Here is an 18680-nt window from a genome sequence, read left to right as displayed (position 1 = left end):
GTAAGAAAAAACAAAACAAAACAAAACAAAAAAACCCTCAGAAATACAGAGCTTAAAAAGTGACAAATTTATGAAAACAAACAAACAAACTAGTGTGAAAATAGTGAAAGTGTTTATTTGTCAAGAAACCAGATTGCGTCAAATTGCAGGGTTGGACCAACGTAATCACACCACAGATGCTGAGCTGAGAGCTATAATAAATGCAGTCTTTCCTCCTGGATCACACAATATAAAAGAATAAAGCACGAAGAGATTTTCAACGACATTTCTCAGAATGCACTGCAGCCAGGAAGCATGAAGTAAGTTTGTGATTTCTTAATCTTGAAATGTCTGGCTTTTACATTTCTGAGTTTTTCAGTTTTTTTTCCTCACAAATTTATGACTTGATAATCTCAGAGAATTTCTGATTTTTTTTTCATACAATTTCAACTTTGGTCATGGAAATTTTCAGGGTTTTTTTTTTTTTTAGAATATTACCCATCACTTTTTTTTATCTACTATGGCCCTAATAAGCTGTCACAAAGTATGACTTTATTAATTTTCAGCAAATATATTTGTTTACTTTAATGGTAAAAGTCAGGAATCCAGTAAAATCTGTAAAACTTTAAGATGATGTGCAAGACAAGCAATATAAACCTGCATAAACATTAATATGATATGTTAATAATAATAATAATAAACTCAATGCTTTATGAATGCATTATAACATGATATGAATGTGCGTATAGCTCATTATAATGACCTTCATAGAAAATATAACCATAACATTTATTTCAATAAGTATAGATAATATGCTAATAAATCTAACTTTTGTTCATAAATGTGTCTGAGTGGACACAAACCGAGGTGAAGAAGTGATAATAAAGTGATAAAAATCGATATTTGATGACCAGGTTGAAGCAAAGCTCCGCCACTTTTGATCCGACGATGCCTCCAGGAAGTGTGTGAAGAGCACACGAAGAACCTAGACACACCAATCAGTTGTGGTGCAATGACACAGAAGCCCAAAGGTCACGTTTGCACATACTCACATTCCAAAACCCGGAGACAACAAGAATCACAATTTATGTAAAAGTTGTGAACTGCATATCTGCATCCATATGACTGTTTTTATTGTTACATATTCTGTTGATTCTTTTTTTTAAGTAAATAAAAACAACTGATAACAAGGAAACCTCAGTACAGGTAAAGAAGTGTGTCTTGTATTTGATTGACAGCGTAATCAAATATCCATGCGACTTAGAAACATCTGCCAGAAAGATTAGACCTCTAATCTAACAATAATCTCTGATTTCCATTACAAAATACTTGTGTGTGTGTGTGTTTGTGTAATATATATATATATATATATATATATATATATATATATATATATATATATATGGTATATATATTTGTGTGTGTGTTTATTTTCTTTTTTTGTGACTTCAGAGTCTCTCATCACATTAACGTCAATTTTTTTTCTTCATGAAACACACGGAATAAGATGATCATGATGATCTCTCTGTACAATAGAATTACTAAAAAAAATACAACTCAAGTTCAATATGTACATTATCTACCTAAAAAGTACAACCGCTATCATCATATTGTTATAATGTAATAAAATATGTAAACAAACTGTTTGTTTTTTTTGTTTGTTTGTTTTTTTTGTCGTTTGACACAGTCGACTGTGACAACAGATAGAATTCACACTTTTCACGTTAGATTTATTTTTCCGTATAGACATCCGTAACAGCGTTATAGTAGGAGTGCCAGTGTGCACCAGACAGCTTTTCATAAAAAAGAGAACAAGAGGAAGTGGATCAACATACATCATGATCGCAAAAAAGATCAAAGCCGGCACCGGCTGCGGAGGAAATATGACGTTCGTCAGAGTCGTTGTCACATTGAGAGGGGAGGAAAAAAAAATGAGGAAAAGATGTGTCTGATGGATCGACTGGCCTGGCAGGTCTGTTCAACCTCAGCTGAACGTCATACATCGTAGTGTAAAGATGGCATGCATTACAATCAGTCGCTTTACTGAGACAAAGATAAAATGCACCACTTCGCTCAAATTCACAAATTATTATTATTTTTTTCCTCAAACGTCACAGTTGGTTGTAAAATCCGAATCATTTGGTCGAGGTTTGAGTAACAGTGCTGCGAGAGCGTCGGTGAGCTGTCCTCGCTCGTCTGATTTCACTGATTTACTACATTGATTTGATCACTTTTCTTTTTTTTTCTTTTTTTTGCAGAGAGCAAAAAAAATTGACACCACATATACTGTATAAACAATACAAATCTTTCATATGTATTTATATAGATATTTTTTGGCAAGAGTCCTTCTTTCTCATTCACACAATATATATATATTTATGTATCTATATATATTTTTTGTCCATCTCTTATAACACATAATACTATGTGTCACTCACATGCTTGCAATGGCCGGAATAATCTCCTCGCTCTCTCACTTTTTTCTTTTTTTTTCCTTTTTTTTTTTTTTTTACAGGATTAAAAAAAAAAATGCCAAGGATCACATACCTTTTTAAAAGTCACTTTTTTTAGGATAATGATGTAGCGGTGAAATATTCTACACTGATAACGCCGTTGACCGGATCGAAGAATAAAGTTCACTAATGTCGCTATTTACCATCGTGGTATGCTTACACAATAGTGTGCTTTATATTACAGTTGGTGTGAGAGCTCAGTGCCTCAGCACAGTGCCAAATTGAAAATCTCTCTCTTTCTCTCTCTCTCTTTCTGTGAGCGCGGCTCCTGATGCGCCTCAGCGTCACCCGCTTCACCGTCGCGCAGTCTCACACGTAATATTCCTTGTCCTTGTTTTTCTGTTTCTTGTTGCTGCCTTTCGAGCCGTGCTGCTTGTCCTTCATGACCGCGCCATTGCTCTGCGCTGAGTTGGTTATGTAATTGCGGCTCTCGTCCACTTGGTACGACCCCTCGTCCCTGTTTCTGTACTTATACATGGCGTACAGGAGGATGAGGATGCACAAAGCGGCAGCAGCAACTATCCCGACGACCATTCCGGTGGTGCTGCTAGATTCCCGGACGACCTCGGAGGCCCCGGGAACGCGCCTGACTCCCGGCTCCGTGGGGATCGCTGTGGGTACATTACGGAACATGGGGGAGGTTATTAACGGGCTCTTCAGCTTTTTGCGGTCTATGTCATAGGAAGTGGGCAATGGACGCAAGACTATGTCGGGTTGGGGTTTATGGTCTCGGTTATTCATTTTGCCCGCAGGCCATTTGGCCGGCGCTGCAGCGGCGGAGGTGGTGGTGGTGGAGCGGCTTGGATTGGGGGAAAAAGACGCGGTAGTAGTAGTCCTACCGTGCTCGGAGGCTTTGTTAGGTCTAAAGTCCTTGGCTTCCCACTTAGGCGCGTGAGCTTTGTAGCCACCTTCAAAGGCCGACGTGGATAAGGTCTTATCTGTGACCAAGGAGAAGGTGGTGTAAACATCTTCATCATCAGTAGGGGGCAGAATAGAGTCATATGCTTCCCCAGAGCCATACCCAGATATCACCAAGCCATCATCATCATCATCATCATCATCATCATGACCATCATCATCATCATCATCATCATCACCATCATCACAATCATCGCTGCCTTGGTCCGACAAGCAGGGCAGGCCCGCCTCAGTGGCCATGGACAGGGACTCTTTGGTGGTCTCAATAATGGTGAGGGGGGGGCGGAGGGTTGGGGGGGGAGGGATGAAGGGTGCACGTGTAGCTACAGGAGGGAGTACTAAGGGATCTAATTCACCTCCTAGGATGGAGAAGAGATAACAGATTGTATCAGCGAGCAGGCATTTTGCAGAACCTGGAACACACTGACAACAAGGAAAATAAAGGAGATACCAGAAAACTCAGACAAAGCAACTGAACATAAAGCTCAACGTAAATTTCAAACACAAATACAAATGAAAAAAAAAAAAAAAACAAATAAATAAACAAAGGTTTGGGCCCTGAGAGGTCTTCATGAGAGAGCCAGGTACTGCCAGGTCTAAAATTAATCAGACATAGCATTTATTTATTAAATGAAAGATAAGTTATCACTTTCCTTGAAAGTCATATGTTCAACGACATATGAATGTATTCATAACATTTGATAAGGCATTACTCACATTTGTTATAATTATACATGAAAGGCATTACAGTTTACAACAATGTTTATAGTGCATTTATAAATTGTTGGCAGTTTGCATTATAAACAGTGTTTATAACAAGTTTTATTCTTTCCACATCCACTGGATATGAGCAATCACGCGCTCTGATTGGCTACTCTACAACTGGGATATCAGCTCATATACTGTACCGTGAGTAGAGAAAAACAAAATGGCAGAGCATGTTGCTGAACCAACCGAGGACGAAACAAGAGTGCTCTGAGAGCACAATATCCCCCACTGGCAACGATGCCATAACTCTGGTAAAATGTGACTGACTTAAATCAAAGAATCCTGTCAAGTTTTGTGAAATTCCTCCAAAAATTGTAAGAGGAATTGATTTCAGAAGGTGAGCACCCTTCCCGGGACGGACGGACGGACATCGCCACGACATAATCCCTCTTCAAGCCTTTCGGCCAGCGGGGGATAATAAAAATTGTGAGGGAAGTTGATTTCAGAAAGCAAGCACACCTTGATGAAATTGCCAAACTACAAGTTTGTTAATAATCAAGGGCATAAATCTGGTAAAATTTGCCCAAATTAAACGAAATTTCAATCTGCGTATAACTGTTATATAACAAAGCCTTTTGCCAAGTTTGGTGAAATTCCTCCACAAATTGTGACAGGAAATCGATTTCAGAAGAACGTACACCCTCATGAAACTGTCAAAGTACAAGTTATTTAATCAAGGGTCAAAACTCTGGTAAAATTTTCACAAACAAAATTAAATCACATTATGCGTATTACCGTCATATAACAAGGCCTTTTGCCAAGCTTCGAGAAATTCATCCAAAAATTGTGAGAGGGAGTTGATGTCAGAAGGCGAGCACACCTTCATGAAATTGTGATAGTATAAGGTTGTTAATCAAGGGCCACAACTCTGGTAAAATGCAACTGAATTGAACAAAATTATAATGTGTGTACTACCGACATATAACAAAGCCTTTTATCAAGTTTGGTGAAATTCTGCCACAAATTGCGAGAGGAGTTGATTTCAGAAGGAAAACACATTTATGAAATTGGAAAAGTATAATTTTGTTAATCAAGGGCTGTAGCTCTGGTAAAATGTGACCAAATCTAACAAAATTACAATATGGGTATTACCGACATATAAAAAAGAATCCTGCCAAGTTTTGTGAAATTCCTCCAAAAATTGTGAGAGGAGTTGATTTCAGAAGATGAACACCCTTCCCGGGACGGACAGATGGATGGACATCGCCACGACATAATCCCCCTCCGGACCTTTTGGCCAGTGGGGGATAGTAAAAACTCTACTTGAAAACAAAACCCCAAAAATACAAAAAAAGCCCCCAAAAAAACAACAACAAAAAAAAAACCCAAAATGTGGAATAAAAGTATTTGATGGTAAGAACATATCTTTTTTATTATTTTTCAAGGATTATTATTTTTCACAAACTGCTACTGTCATTTTGCCGGTTTGTTTACATTCTAAGCGGAAATTATTTTGTCGGATGTTTTGTATAAAGTTTTTATTTATCGAATTTGCAAAAAATAAAAATAAAAATGCTCCGCTTCTCAAAATCCAGTGAATGTGGATAGAATAAAACAGTTATTCCCCTCAATCTCGTCGTACACGGCTTATAGCCGCTATCACCTCATGTACGAATCAATTTTGTGGAATAACTGTTGAATATTCACCAGTACCCAAGAAATTCAGTCCCAGTTTACTTTACTGTGTTTAGCCATAAACAATATACACTAAACATAATCTAAACAAAAAAAAATCAAGACAAATGCACTTAGCTTCTCTGGTATTAGCATTATAGCATGTTATGAACACCTTTTATAACGTACCATGCATTTCATAATGCATAAAGACAGCTACAAAGTGTAATGCCTTTTCATAAATAATGATATCCGATGTGCATAATGCCTTATAAATGCAGCAAAGTGTTGACAGTTCATTATCACTATGACCTTCGTGTTTCTGGTAAAATTTCATTCTGGTTGTTTGTCCATAAGATTTCCTGCCACCAAGATAGAATATCAGAAAGGACAAAATATCTTCCTTCACACACAAATCAGAGAATTCTGTGTTTGAGGAAGCGTTGAGGAGATCCTGCAGGATTTGGATGTAATCTCTCCGAGGGTCGGTCTGGCTCCCCAGCTGCCCCTCTGGGCCTCGTGCCTTTTAAATACCCGTATATTGAAACCGAAATGGCAGGGCCTGTCTCAGAACCACGGCGACGTCTGAATGATCTCCAAGCTCAAGGCCGAGTTCTGTCTAAACACATTCTGCTGAAGATTTTCATGATGAATTTTCATGCCGTTACCTCAGAAATGCTTCATTTTGGATATTTCTGTGGTATAAACATGCGCTTACGGGAGAATTCACTAGCGTGTTTTGAATATATTTCAGAAAATGCATTGCCATGCAGATGATTTTATATAAATTTGATGTATTTTGTGCTATAACTGAAATAACAAGGTGCCAAGCACAGACAGTGAAAGTTTCTCTTTCAGGGAACTCAGAAATGGCGTAGATGTCTAAAGCTCCACCCCTGACTGTCTCCTATTGGTTAACACATAGCTACAGTGGTGCTTGAAAGTTTGTGAACCCTTTAGAATTTTCTACATTTCTTCATAAATATGACCTAAAACATCATCAAATTTTCACACAAGTCCTAAAAGTAGATAAAGAGAACCCAGTTAAACAAATGAGACAAAAAATATTATACTTGGTCATTTATTTATTAAGGAAAATGATCCAATATTACATATCTGTGAGTGGCAAAAGTATGTGAACCTTTGTTTTCAGTATCTGGTGTGACCCCCTTGTGCCGCAATAACTGCAACTAAACGTTTGCGGTAGCTGTTGATCAGTCCTGCACACCGGCTTGGAGGAATTTAGCCTATTCCTCCGTACAGAACAGCTTCAACTCTGGGATGTTGGTGGGTTTCCTCACATGAACTGCTCGCTTCAGGTCCTTCCACAACATTTTGATTGGGTTAAGGTCAGGACTTTGACTTGGCCATTCCAAAATATTAACTTTATTCTTCTTTAACCATTCTTTGGTAGAATGACTTGTGTGCTTAGGGTCGTTGTCTTGCTGCATGACCCACCTTCTCTTAAGATTCAGTTCATGGACAGATGTCCTGACATTTTCCTTTAGAATTCGCTGGTATAATTCAGAATTCATTGTTCCATCAATGATGGCAAGCCGTCCTGGCCCAGATGCAGCAAAACAGGCTCAAACCATGATACTACCACCACCATATTTCACAGATGGGATAAGGTTCTGATGCTGGAATGCAGTGTTTTCCTTTCTCCAAACTTAAACCCCAAAGTTCTATTTTAGTCTCATCTGTCCACAAAACATTCTTCCAATAGCCTTCTGGCTTGTCCACATGATCTTTAGCAAACTGCAGATGAGCAGCAATGTTCTTTTTAGAGAGCAGTGACTTTGTCCTTGCAGCCCTGCCATGCACACCATTGTTTTTCAGTGTTCTTCTGATGGTGGACTCATGAACATTAACATTAGCCAATGTGAGAGAGGCCTTCAGTTGCTTAGAAGTTACCCTGTGGTCCTTTGTGACCTCGCCGACTATTACATGCCTTGCTTTTGGAGTGATCTTTGTTGGTCGACCACTCCTGGGGAGGGTAACAATGGTCTTGAATTTCCTCCACTTGTACACAATCTGTCTGACTGTGGATTGGTGGAGTTCAAACTCTTTAGAGATGGTTTTGTAACCTTTTCCAGCCTGATGAGCATCAACAACGCTTTTTCAGAGGTCCTCAGAAATCTCCTTTGTTTGTGCCATGATACACTTCCACAAACATGCTGTGAAGATCAAAGTTTGATACTGTAGATCTCTGTTCTTTAAATAAAACAGGGTGCCCACTCACACTTGATTGTCATCCCATTGGTTGAAAACACCTGACTCTAATTTCACCTTCAAATTAACTGCTAATCCTGGAGGTTCACATACTTTTGCCACTCACAGATATGCAATATTGAATCATTTTCCTAGGGTGGGAATGCCTTGGTCTTCCCTTGGAAGAGCTGGTGGAGGTGGCTGGGCAGAGGGAAGTCTGGGCTGCTCTGCTTAGGCTGCTACCCCCGCGAACCGGATCCGGATAAGCGGTAGAAGATGGATGGATGGATGGATGGATGGATCATTTCCCTCAATAAATAAATGACCAAGTATAATATTTTTGTCTCATTTGTTTAACTGGGTTCTCTTTATCTACTTTTAGGACTTGTGTGAAAATCTGATGATGTTTTGGGTCATATTTATGCAGAAATATAGACAATTCTAAAGGGTTCACAAACTTTCAAGCACCACTGTACATTACAGTACATTCTCGTAAATGGAAAACTGATATTTTTAGCCTTGATACAAGTCAGCATGCTGTCTGCTCTTGAATGGCAATGATTTTGAAATAATGACCAATTATTTTTTTTGTAATTTCACAAGTTTCATTCTGTGCATATTGTGGTGTATCAGTTCTCTTAATTCGGCTAAATGTTAACACTTAGCACTGGACATAAAACATATTAGAAGCAACCTCTGTTGCAGAGATCTACTTAGAACCTTGAAGGCTTCTTTTATCAACACAACAATCCATTAAGCAGAGGTGCTAATATTTATGGAGCACTTATGACTTGTTTCTTTCCTACAACATGGAAGAGACATGAAACTACTCTGTTCTGTTTTTTTTTTTTAATAAACCAACGGTCAGGACGAACGCAAATTAAGTCACCTGGTGGATGGAGGTGTGTTGTTTTATTTTGAGTTCACATCATGTGGTTCTGCTTCATGTCTCTGCTCGATTTTGTTATTGGTTCGTTTCCAGATGGGCATGTTTAGTTCTTGATTAGTTTCTCGACCATCCACTGCCTTTGGTTTTTTACGTCTTATAGTATATCAGGCATTTGCCTTGTTAAGTTCTAAGCCTTGTTTCTTGAACCTGTGTTTCCTGTTGCTTGTCACTCCAAGTTCCATGTTTCTGGGACTTGACCGAACTCCTGTGTATGGATGTTGATAATGATCCTTGGATTTCCCTGAACAGAACACATGCACTTGTGCATTTGTGTCCTGCCTCTCCCTTTACCTCTCCTAACTTCCACACGTTACAGCAGGATGTAAAAGACGCACATTTCTCAGCAACAGTTACTTTCACTTCCGTTAAAAAAGCTGCTTATTATCAAATTTCTTGGTGCGAATCTGTAAAAAGCATCAGCAGACTCGTCTACTGACACACACTAGAGATTTGTCATTTTCTCTTGTTCGCAATGTCAGTACCTCTGCTTAAGTTTGTAACCTTTTTTTCAGAGAGTATAAAATTTTAAATAGCTTTAAAATGAAAGCTGCAGGTTTGGGTGATTTATTTATTTATTTATTTTTGCAAAACCTACAAGGAAATAAATTGGTCTCAAATTTATAAGAAACAGTTATTCCACGAAATTGAGTCGTACATGAGCTGATAGCCGACGAGGCACGTAGCACCGAGTTGACTATAAGCCATGTACGACGAGATTGATCTTTCCACATTCACTGGATTTTGAGAAACGGAACATTTTTATTTTTATTGTTGCAAATTCGGTAAACAAAAACTTTATACAAAACATCTGACAAAATCATTTCCGTTTAGAATGCTAACAAATCGGCGAAATGATAGTAGCAATTTGTTAAAAACGCTATAATAATAATTCTTGAAAAATAAAAAAAGATACGTTCTTACCATCAAATACTTTTATTCCATATTTTGTTGCTTTTTTGGGGGGGGGGATTTTGTTTTCGAGTAGAGTTTTTATTTAGCCCTCGGTTCAGCAACACGCTCTGCCATTTTCTTCTTCTTCTTCTTCTTTAGGCTTTTTTTTGGGTGGTTGGCAAAACAACTTAAAGGTGCATTACTGCCACCGACTGGGCTGGAGTGTGGAACAGGAGATACTGGGGGGAAAATATATATTCTTTTAGCTATTTCTGTTTCTTTTAAATACTTGATAAAGTCGGCATTTTGTTTTTCTCTACTCATGGTATATGAGCTGATATCCTAGTAGTAGAGTAGCCAATCAGAGCGCGTGATTGCTCATATCCAGTGAATGTGAATAGAATAATAACAAATATCATATTAAGTTAGGTCCTGAATCTGAATGCCTCAAAACAATGCTAGTTATTGAACAATATCCCCACTGGTTCATATTAACCATTTCGCCATCATTACGGAATTGTTTCCATTTTTATCAGGGCCACTAGGAATTTTTCCCACGGCAGGGAATAATGCTAGCTAACTAGTTCATGGCAATGTTGATAATTTACACGTAAACGACTTCTTCCTGTTACAAACCAAACTCCTGTCTTTAACACTCTTGCACTGTTGACATGTTGATCTGCGGTATACTGGGAAAAGTGTTTTTATCCACCTTGAACTTGGAAAATTAAATTTGTGCGAACCCTGAATACTCGGTGGAATATGGATCTCTCCGCATTCGAGAAAACTTTCTGATTACAAAAATTAATCTGCTGCCAAAAAAGCAGTCATTTGAGGAGCATATGCTGAGGCAACTGGAAACCTAAAGCATGCTTTAAAGATCTCCAGATACAGGTTTGTCCCCCCCCCTTAAATATTGTCACAAAGACTTAGGCGTCTGCCGTTAAGAGTTTATCAACAAATGAAAATCTGAGCAGGAAGCTGATTAACATAAAACGTTTTGGCGTGCAGTGTACAAACAAGCTGCTTTGCGGAGGTGATGGGGGATTAATTAGCTCCTCATACGCATCATATCGCCACCGTTTCTTCTCTCAAACACAATCTGCGTGTTTATATCCACTGCCAAAAGCACACAAGTGCATGTCGAAATCAACCTGGAGTGAATAAACCAATCGCATTCCTGAAATAAAAGCGCAGCTGTACTGCGGCAGAAATATATCATTAATTAGAATAGCAAATCCATAGCTAAGTAGGAATATGTCTTAAATCTTATATTTATATCATCGGCGTGAGGTAGAGAACAGGAATGAGACACAGTCTCGGGCTGGGTGAAGTTAAATGGAAGTATCATTAAACTTAGCACGTTGTAGAAATATCATTGAAAAATTGTGATATGATATTTTGGTCAATATCGTCCAGCCCTTACATACGGTAGCCGCTCCCAGGTCATCTGACCCTGGAACTTTTTTGGGGGGGGGGGGCTGTTGTTGTAACTGAGAGAGAGTCCTGCCATTCAGGTTTGAGTACTGTGTATGCAGTTTGAGAATAAAATAAAATAAAATAAAATAAAAAAGAAATAAAATAAAAAGTCAGTTTACTTAATTTAATGCAGCTTCAGAATTAAAAGGCTAAATAAGTTAAAGGCAAATATCCAAATATTGATCCAGAAAAATAATAATACAAAAAGTCCACTCGCTTAATTGCAATTCCTTAATTAAAAGGCAAAATATAAATAAAGGAAAAAATATATGAAAATATATTGAAAAAAGCGACTAGTTTAGCCATATTACTATTCACAGACAAGCACAATCTAAATCAATCATAACATTTTATTGCACAACAAAATAAAATAAAAAGGCTTTCAAATAAACATAAAATCAATATTTCAAGGAAAAATAAGCATACCAGATTTTTGTTAACTTACATCAACAAATTGCCCGCATGATTTTGGCATGAAGAAAAAATGCACAAAAGAAAGTTGTGTAAGAATGTCCTTGGACAAGATTTTTTTTTTCTCTCTTGTGAAAAGAAAATTTACTAGCCACTGTATTTCTTGATAAATAGAATCTTCAGACATGAGTATACAGGGAGGCAACAACACATACATCCACACCACATAACATGAAAAATAAACTTCACCATTATTCTGTTTTGTTTTTTTTCTTTGTTAAAATACAAAAGTCTGTACATATTTGAGCCTTGGATTTGATATATATATATTTATATATAGCATTTTTAAATAAATATCTACATTCTAGTAATTAAACTTTTTGCTTGGATTGAGTTCATAATCATCAATTCTGAATGGATGGATGACTGTACATATTTTGCCATAGCTAAGGGGAAGGAAGAGGAGGAGGAGGAGGAGGAGGAGGAAGAGGAGGAGGAGGAAGGTGAGGAAGGTTCTGGACCTATGAACATACTACATAGGAGATGATAATGATGGGGGTGATTGTGTAAGTCAGTTGCCATGTCCATGTAAAGGCAGTACGAAGCGGTCGGGCGGCATTAGAGCTTTTGGCTGTAAGGAAGGGATGGGGATATACAAACAATGAGCATATACATGCCCATCTACGAAAAAAAGAACAAAACTCTAACACTGACAATCTGACAAACCCTAAACTGCAACTTCTTCACCATGCAGTTTTGAAAAAAGAAACAAAAAACAAACAAACAAACAAAAAAAAAACCCAGTTCAAAAGTCAATTGTTTATCAAGATCGCTGGTAGAATTTGATGAAAAACAGTACTGAGATGTGGAACATTTTCACCGACAATCATATGTGCTGGATCGATGATTCATTTAATTTTTCAATTAAAAAAGTATACATATTTAAAATGTTATTTTACTCGTACTGTTTAAACCTTAATTCATTTTTGACTTTTTTTTCCTTAAAAAATAATAATTAGACGCACATAGAGTATTCGATGAAGTAGTTCCAAATCTGAAAAAAAAAAATGAATTTCTAATTTTGTATTTACATCTTTCTTAAGTTTGAAACACTGCTATTTAAAAAAAAAACACACATAATTTGTTTTATGTGTAAAAAAAAAGGGGAAAAATCATACAAAAAAAAAGAACAAAGCAATTTAAAACTTTCACTTTCACACACTACAACCAGATGCACAAACTATTAAAAAAACGGACACGGTCGAGAGCCGGACAGCCGATACACGACTGCCGTCTCTGTCATGTGACCCGAAAGACAAAATCTATCTGTCATTGTTAGTCTTAAACATGTAAACAGGCGTGCAGTCTGGATGTACGTCAAAGAGCGAGGAAAATTGGGCTGATAATGGGTTAATTTTGTACTGCAAGATGTTGTTGATGCATGCTTAAAGTAAGTTGCATTTAGGGAGAGTAGACAAACGACAGAGCAAGCAGCGTTCAGGTACAACATTAAACACGGAGAGAGATTTGGGCTCAGATGAGCCGCTTTAACCAAAGCCTGTAGGCGACAAAGCCACTCCAGCACAGAGTTTACCTCTTTAATGGCTGCTGAATGAGCTCGCTGTCATTTTGTTTTTTTGTTTGTGAGGTGAGGTAAGAGTGAGGTAAGAGGGTGACTGTGCTCCACACCGACAGACTTTGGTTCTAAAGAAAGTTGTACATTAGATATAATCAGAATTCCACAAGAGGCCAGAGGACTTAAAAACCTACAGATCAGGAAAATTAATTCAGGAATAAACAGCGAAATAGTGTTTGGTTTTGAACTTACCGATGATTCAACGATTTCTATTCATTAATACTTTTTATCCATTTAGAATTACATTAAATGTCCTGGAATATAAATGTTGTGAAACTGAAGCTCCTCGTTCTTGAAGATGTCATAAAGTTACAGCTTTACCTCACACTAGAGTCTCCTTCCATACATCCCATAAACTTTACCATGCGAACTATTTCAATGTTTATTATAAGTAAAGTGCCTGTGAATTCGCTGTTACTATAGAAACATATTGAACAAATGCGTTAACATTAACCTGTGACTTGCAGCTCTGCTACTGTTGGAGCTGCTGTTTGAGAAAATTCATCAGCACCAACCATTCTGACCAATCACGATCCAGGATTCATCAGTGCATTGATATCATTTTTCATGCTGAAGACTAGACCTGTACCTTCATACTATGAGAATGCATAAATAAATATGTATGAGTATACAAACTGAGGAGGGAAAAAAAAACTGCCAAAAGCCACTATCCAAGCCACGCCCCTTTCCCCCGCCTACTCTGATTATTAGTGGTGTAAATCTTGAACCTAATAACGAGCCACGCTGCAACATTCATATGCTCCTATATTGAAAATGTTTCAAAGATCGGCAACATTTATCTTGTGCAGTGTCTTGCATAAGTATTCACCCCTTTTCTGAACAACCTGGAACTGAAATAGATTTAGTTGGGATTTTATGTCATGAAAAATATGACATTAATTAAATAGGACACCATCCTCATGGTGAAGCATGGTGGTGGAAGCATCATGAGAGTTCACAGTTACTTTTGGCGTCTTGGTTGTTTTTCTGATTAAACCCCTCTTTATTTACTCAGTCACTGATTTTTGATGGATGTCCTCCTCGTGGTTGTAGCGTATTCTTGACATTTTTAAAAATAATGGATTTAATTTCACTTTGTGGGATGTTTAAAGATCTGGATTGTTTTTTAAACCAAACTATGAAAAAAATTCTCAGGATTTCTCCCAGAATTATTGCGATAGCTCAGTATACCCTGTTATAAGGTGTGTCCTCTAGATTGTACGTTCGTTTGCTGTTGGACTGTTTTTTGTTTTTAATTTGTGTTGTACTGTACAACAAGCTGTTTTAGCTTTTAATGGCAGAAGTGTAACTTTTAGTAGTCAGAATTCAAATGTCTGACAACTGCAATTTAACTTCTAGTATTAAGAATATTTTTAGTAAGAATTTAGTTTAACTCGTCAAATTCCATATTGAGGGTCACTATAATTCATTTCAACGAGTCCTACATTGCTATAGACATACAGTGAATTCCTGCTGTTCACATCCACAGTAAACAATTTTCATTAGTAGAAATTCACATTGTAAATTTTGTCCAGTGCCAATTCCAGGTCCACATTTTGGCTCGTTAAAATAGAATTTCAAATAAACCGTACTTCAGAAATTTGTGAATTTCTACTGATAAAAACTGAATTTTCAGATATATGTCATTATATTTTTTATCTCCAGCATGCAAAAACATATTTAGTAAAAATATGAAGGAAAAAAAGTGTGATGTTTCGGTGCCGCTCGGACACCGTTATGAAGCGAGTGTCCGTAAGCTAAGTTAATGTCAAACCATATATAAATAGATTAGCATAATGCAAAACAAAAAGTTTAGCCTGTAGGGAATCCGATTGCATGTGGAGAGCTGGTCTTCTTTCTCGAATGTAGAGCATTTCGTACAATAAGCACTCAAATTTACTCTGATACTTTCTTAAGACAACAAAGTTCTTGTTAATGTCTTTGGGTGCAATACTGTGTGCTGTCCTATAGTGTTTACCGATGCTTGAAGACACGCCTTTACGCTGTTCGATACGCTCATGCAAATGGCTACAGGTTGGCATATCAGGTGAACATTGAAATTCAATCCAAATTGCTTGAAACTGCTCTCACTGAATTCAGAATCGAATGCAGAACAACAGACTTTTTACAGAATTAAAATATGTTTATCTGTTCTTGAGATATTACAAATCAAAGATTCAAAAAACGGCTTAATTTTTAGAAAACTGCCGTAATATTCTGTAAGAGGATCACATGGGCCAAAATGGGCCTCATTAATGAATGAGATCAAATGTTTTTTTCTTAATAACCTTTTTTTTTCAATATGGAAATTTTGGCACATAGATGGTTGTATACTGAATGCAAAGTCTGAAAAATTAGTAAAAACAAATTATGGAAATTAGTATTTAATTAGTATTAAGTTAAATGTTAAATCGGTACACTCAGTAAAAAAGTGATAAAATAATTTTCCTAATATCCTCTTTGTGCTCTGTAAGGCTTTGTATTTCTCAAAAGTAGGGCCTACTCGTGTTTATATGAAAGAATATAAATGATAATATTCACAGCTTTCAAAGCGAACCTCGAAAAAACTGTGTGATCCACATCCAATAAACAATTCCAGTTAAAGTGCATATTCTGGACCAATTTAGTGTTTTTTTTTATATGAAAGTATGTCCCTTTACACACTCATCCAGAAGGGTAATTTTGCACAAGGCCATCTGTCTACAGCAGAAAAAAATAAAATAACAAAACACGTCTGGAAAAATCCCAAGGGAGTCTGGAGCCAGATTCGTGACGTTATCTGCGGAAGCGCCAGCAGGCTGCACGAGCTTGTGCAGTTTCAGTGCACAGCCTGTGTAGACCAAGCGCTCCCATTTCTCCCTCATTGTCCGGTCTTTTGGAAAACGATGAGTACTAATCCCATCATGACTGGTGTTGCTACACCCTCCTATGATACATCTGTTCATCATTTTAATAATTACGCGATAAAGTTGAAGAAATTTGCAGAAAACCACCAGGTCATTTTCTCATAAACAAACCAGCGCTGGCGTAGGATTCAGAGGGAGGCGTCCCGCACGCGACGTCACGAAAATCAATGTTTCCTGGGAAATCCAAATGCTGAGTTTATTCAGAGGCGGACCAATTCGCCTCAAATGGCTTGATTTCAACTGAATTTTTCTGGTATTGCGCAAGGTAAAAAATTGCAGAGAATTTAGAAATGTTACAGATATTTGACCAAAGTTTAATATAAAATAGGAGAATTACATTGATCTTGCTCCTCGTGATATGCACTTGAACTGAAATTGATACTCGCGTTTCTGACTTTCAGGTTTTTAAAATCTCATTCTGACCACTAAGATCTCAATATTTTTCATCAAAACAACTTATATATTCTAAACTGGTTATGTATTTATTTATGAATCAGTTTGATTTAAAACAAAAAATGAGTAGGTAAAGCTGTGAAAACTCACTTCAAAGTCTGCTGTGAATCATAACATCAAAACTAGCAGACGGAAAACTTTGCTGAATACTTCATTAGAAACAGTGAGAGTGAAAGAACATCCCTATTAAAGTTATCTGATTGATATTGACAAGTAATCCAGTGGGAACCCAATCAGAAAAGAGAGAGAGAGAGAGAGACTGACCGCTTTCCCGTGACTCAAAAAGCACCGACATTTTCCCGCAAGCAAAGTGTACTCTGTTGTACCAACTTCAACCTGCCGTTACTCCCAAAGTACTGAACAGATCTTAACGAGATGAATTTCTTTGGAAAGCAGAGATTATAAGCTTTTTAATGATAGTATTCATGATAGAAAATATTCAAGAGTTAAGCAATGACAGATTTGGAAACTTAGATCAGCATCTGCATGCACAATTTTCACAACATGGCCAGCGAGCGTCTGATATGCCTAATACAGGTGTAACCACTATAACTCTCATCACAAGAGTCACATTTGAAACTATATACCACCTGCTGCTGATTTATAATCGGTTGCTTTAAGTACACTTTGTTTTTCTAAATCTTCACTTATAGTAAAAATATACCAGTAGAAATGAATTACAGATATCGTAAATTGAGTCGTAAAAATTGTACTTTTACAAGTAAAAATTAAATTATGACCTGTTACACTTCTAGCAGTAAAAGCTTTGCTGTAGTACTGCATTGTCCATACTTTCACATTTCAGTTTTACATCATCAAGCAACAGTAAGATCAGTATCGAAGAATTCCATCGTACTTGTGCTCGTACTAACTGCATTAGGCAGGTCAAAGAGCACTCAGTAGAGTGTATACCTCCACCAAGCCACATATTCAGATTTGTATCAAAATCTAATCAACGGTTTCTTGGCCCATGGTTCACCTTTTACTCAGAATTTCATCAAAATCTGTTCAATACTTTTTGAGTTACACTGGGAACAGACAAACAAACTAACAAACAAAGGCGAAAACATAACCTCCTCCAACACAGTTGATAGCAGTATAAATTATTACTTACCGACTTACTTACTTATAAATTCTGGCACATTCTACATTTATATCAAGATCACGTGACACAATTAATTTTGTCAATATTAACACCAACGTTGATGTGTTTCATTACGGTACAGTAGGCTTGTAGTACTCGAGTCCGACTCATGCCCTAATTTTAAGGACTTGTGATTTGACTTTACGGACTTTAGCATTGATGACTCGGACTCGTAAATTGGAGACCCTGATTTTTTCTTTATTTTTTGTAACATACCATAATAATTTGGCATAAGATATTTATATTTACATCAATTTTTATACTAATTTTGTGCAAGAAAATGCACATTCACTTGTTTGTACGTCATGTTCAGGAACAAACTAACATTAATGGCACTAAAATGCCTGGAGAGAAGCCCCTAGGATTGTCCGCTTTGCTTATACAGACTTCTTGTGCAGTGGGAAAAAAATGCACTGATATGCGTTCCATATGAAGAGTTTGGTTCCAAAACACTATATATCCAGTTCCATTGTTTCGAGAAAAATCACTTTTTCGGATTACAGGAAGTGATAAAAGGAAAACCACTGTATCCTGTTTTAAAGTTTATTGACTAACTCCTTAATGATAATAAACTCCAAAAATGAAATCCAGAACTAATTAACAGTTTTTAACTGAACGAAGTAATTATTTTTTTTGTCAAGTCACGACATATCCACGGCACGCCACAGCGTTTTTCCCCAAATGCTACATATCCATCCATCCATCCATCCATCCATCCATTATCTGTAGCCGCTTATCCTGTTCTACAGGGTCGCAGGCAAGCTGGATCCTATCCCAGCTGACTATGGGTGAGAGGTGGGGTACACCT

The 18680-nt window shown here is 37.2% G+C and overlaps 1 protein-coding gene across 1 annotated transcript in view; it reads right to left on the bottom strand.

The window, feature by feature from the left end:
* Positions 1-2351: 2351 nt before the first annotated feature.
* Positions 2352-18680, bottom strand: part of nrxn3a (neurexin 3a) — an 851023-nt gene continuing 834694 nt past the window's right edge. The window contains exon 25 of the mRNA XM_060932786.1: positions 2352-3103. Coding sequence (XP_060788769.1) covers positions 2802-3103 — 302 coding nt within the window. The 3' untranslated portion in view covers positions 2352-2801. The remainder of the gene's footprint in view (positions 3104-18680) is intronic.

The sequence above is a fragment of the Neoarius graeffei genome, chromosome 11 (assembly GCF_027579695.1).
Source record: "Neoarius graeffei isolate fNeoGra1 chromosome 11, fNeoGra1.pri, whole genome shotgun sequence".
Classification (NCBI taxonomy): Eukaryota; Metazoa; Chordata; class Actinopteri; order Siluriformes; family Ariidae; genus Neoarius; species Neoarius graeffei.
This window is presented reverse-complemented; position numbering and strand designations above follow the sequence as displayed.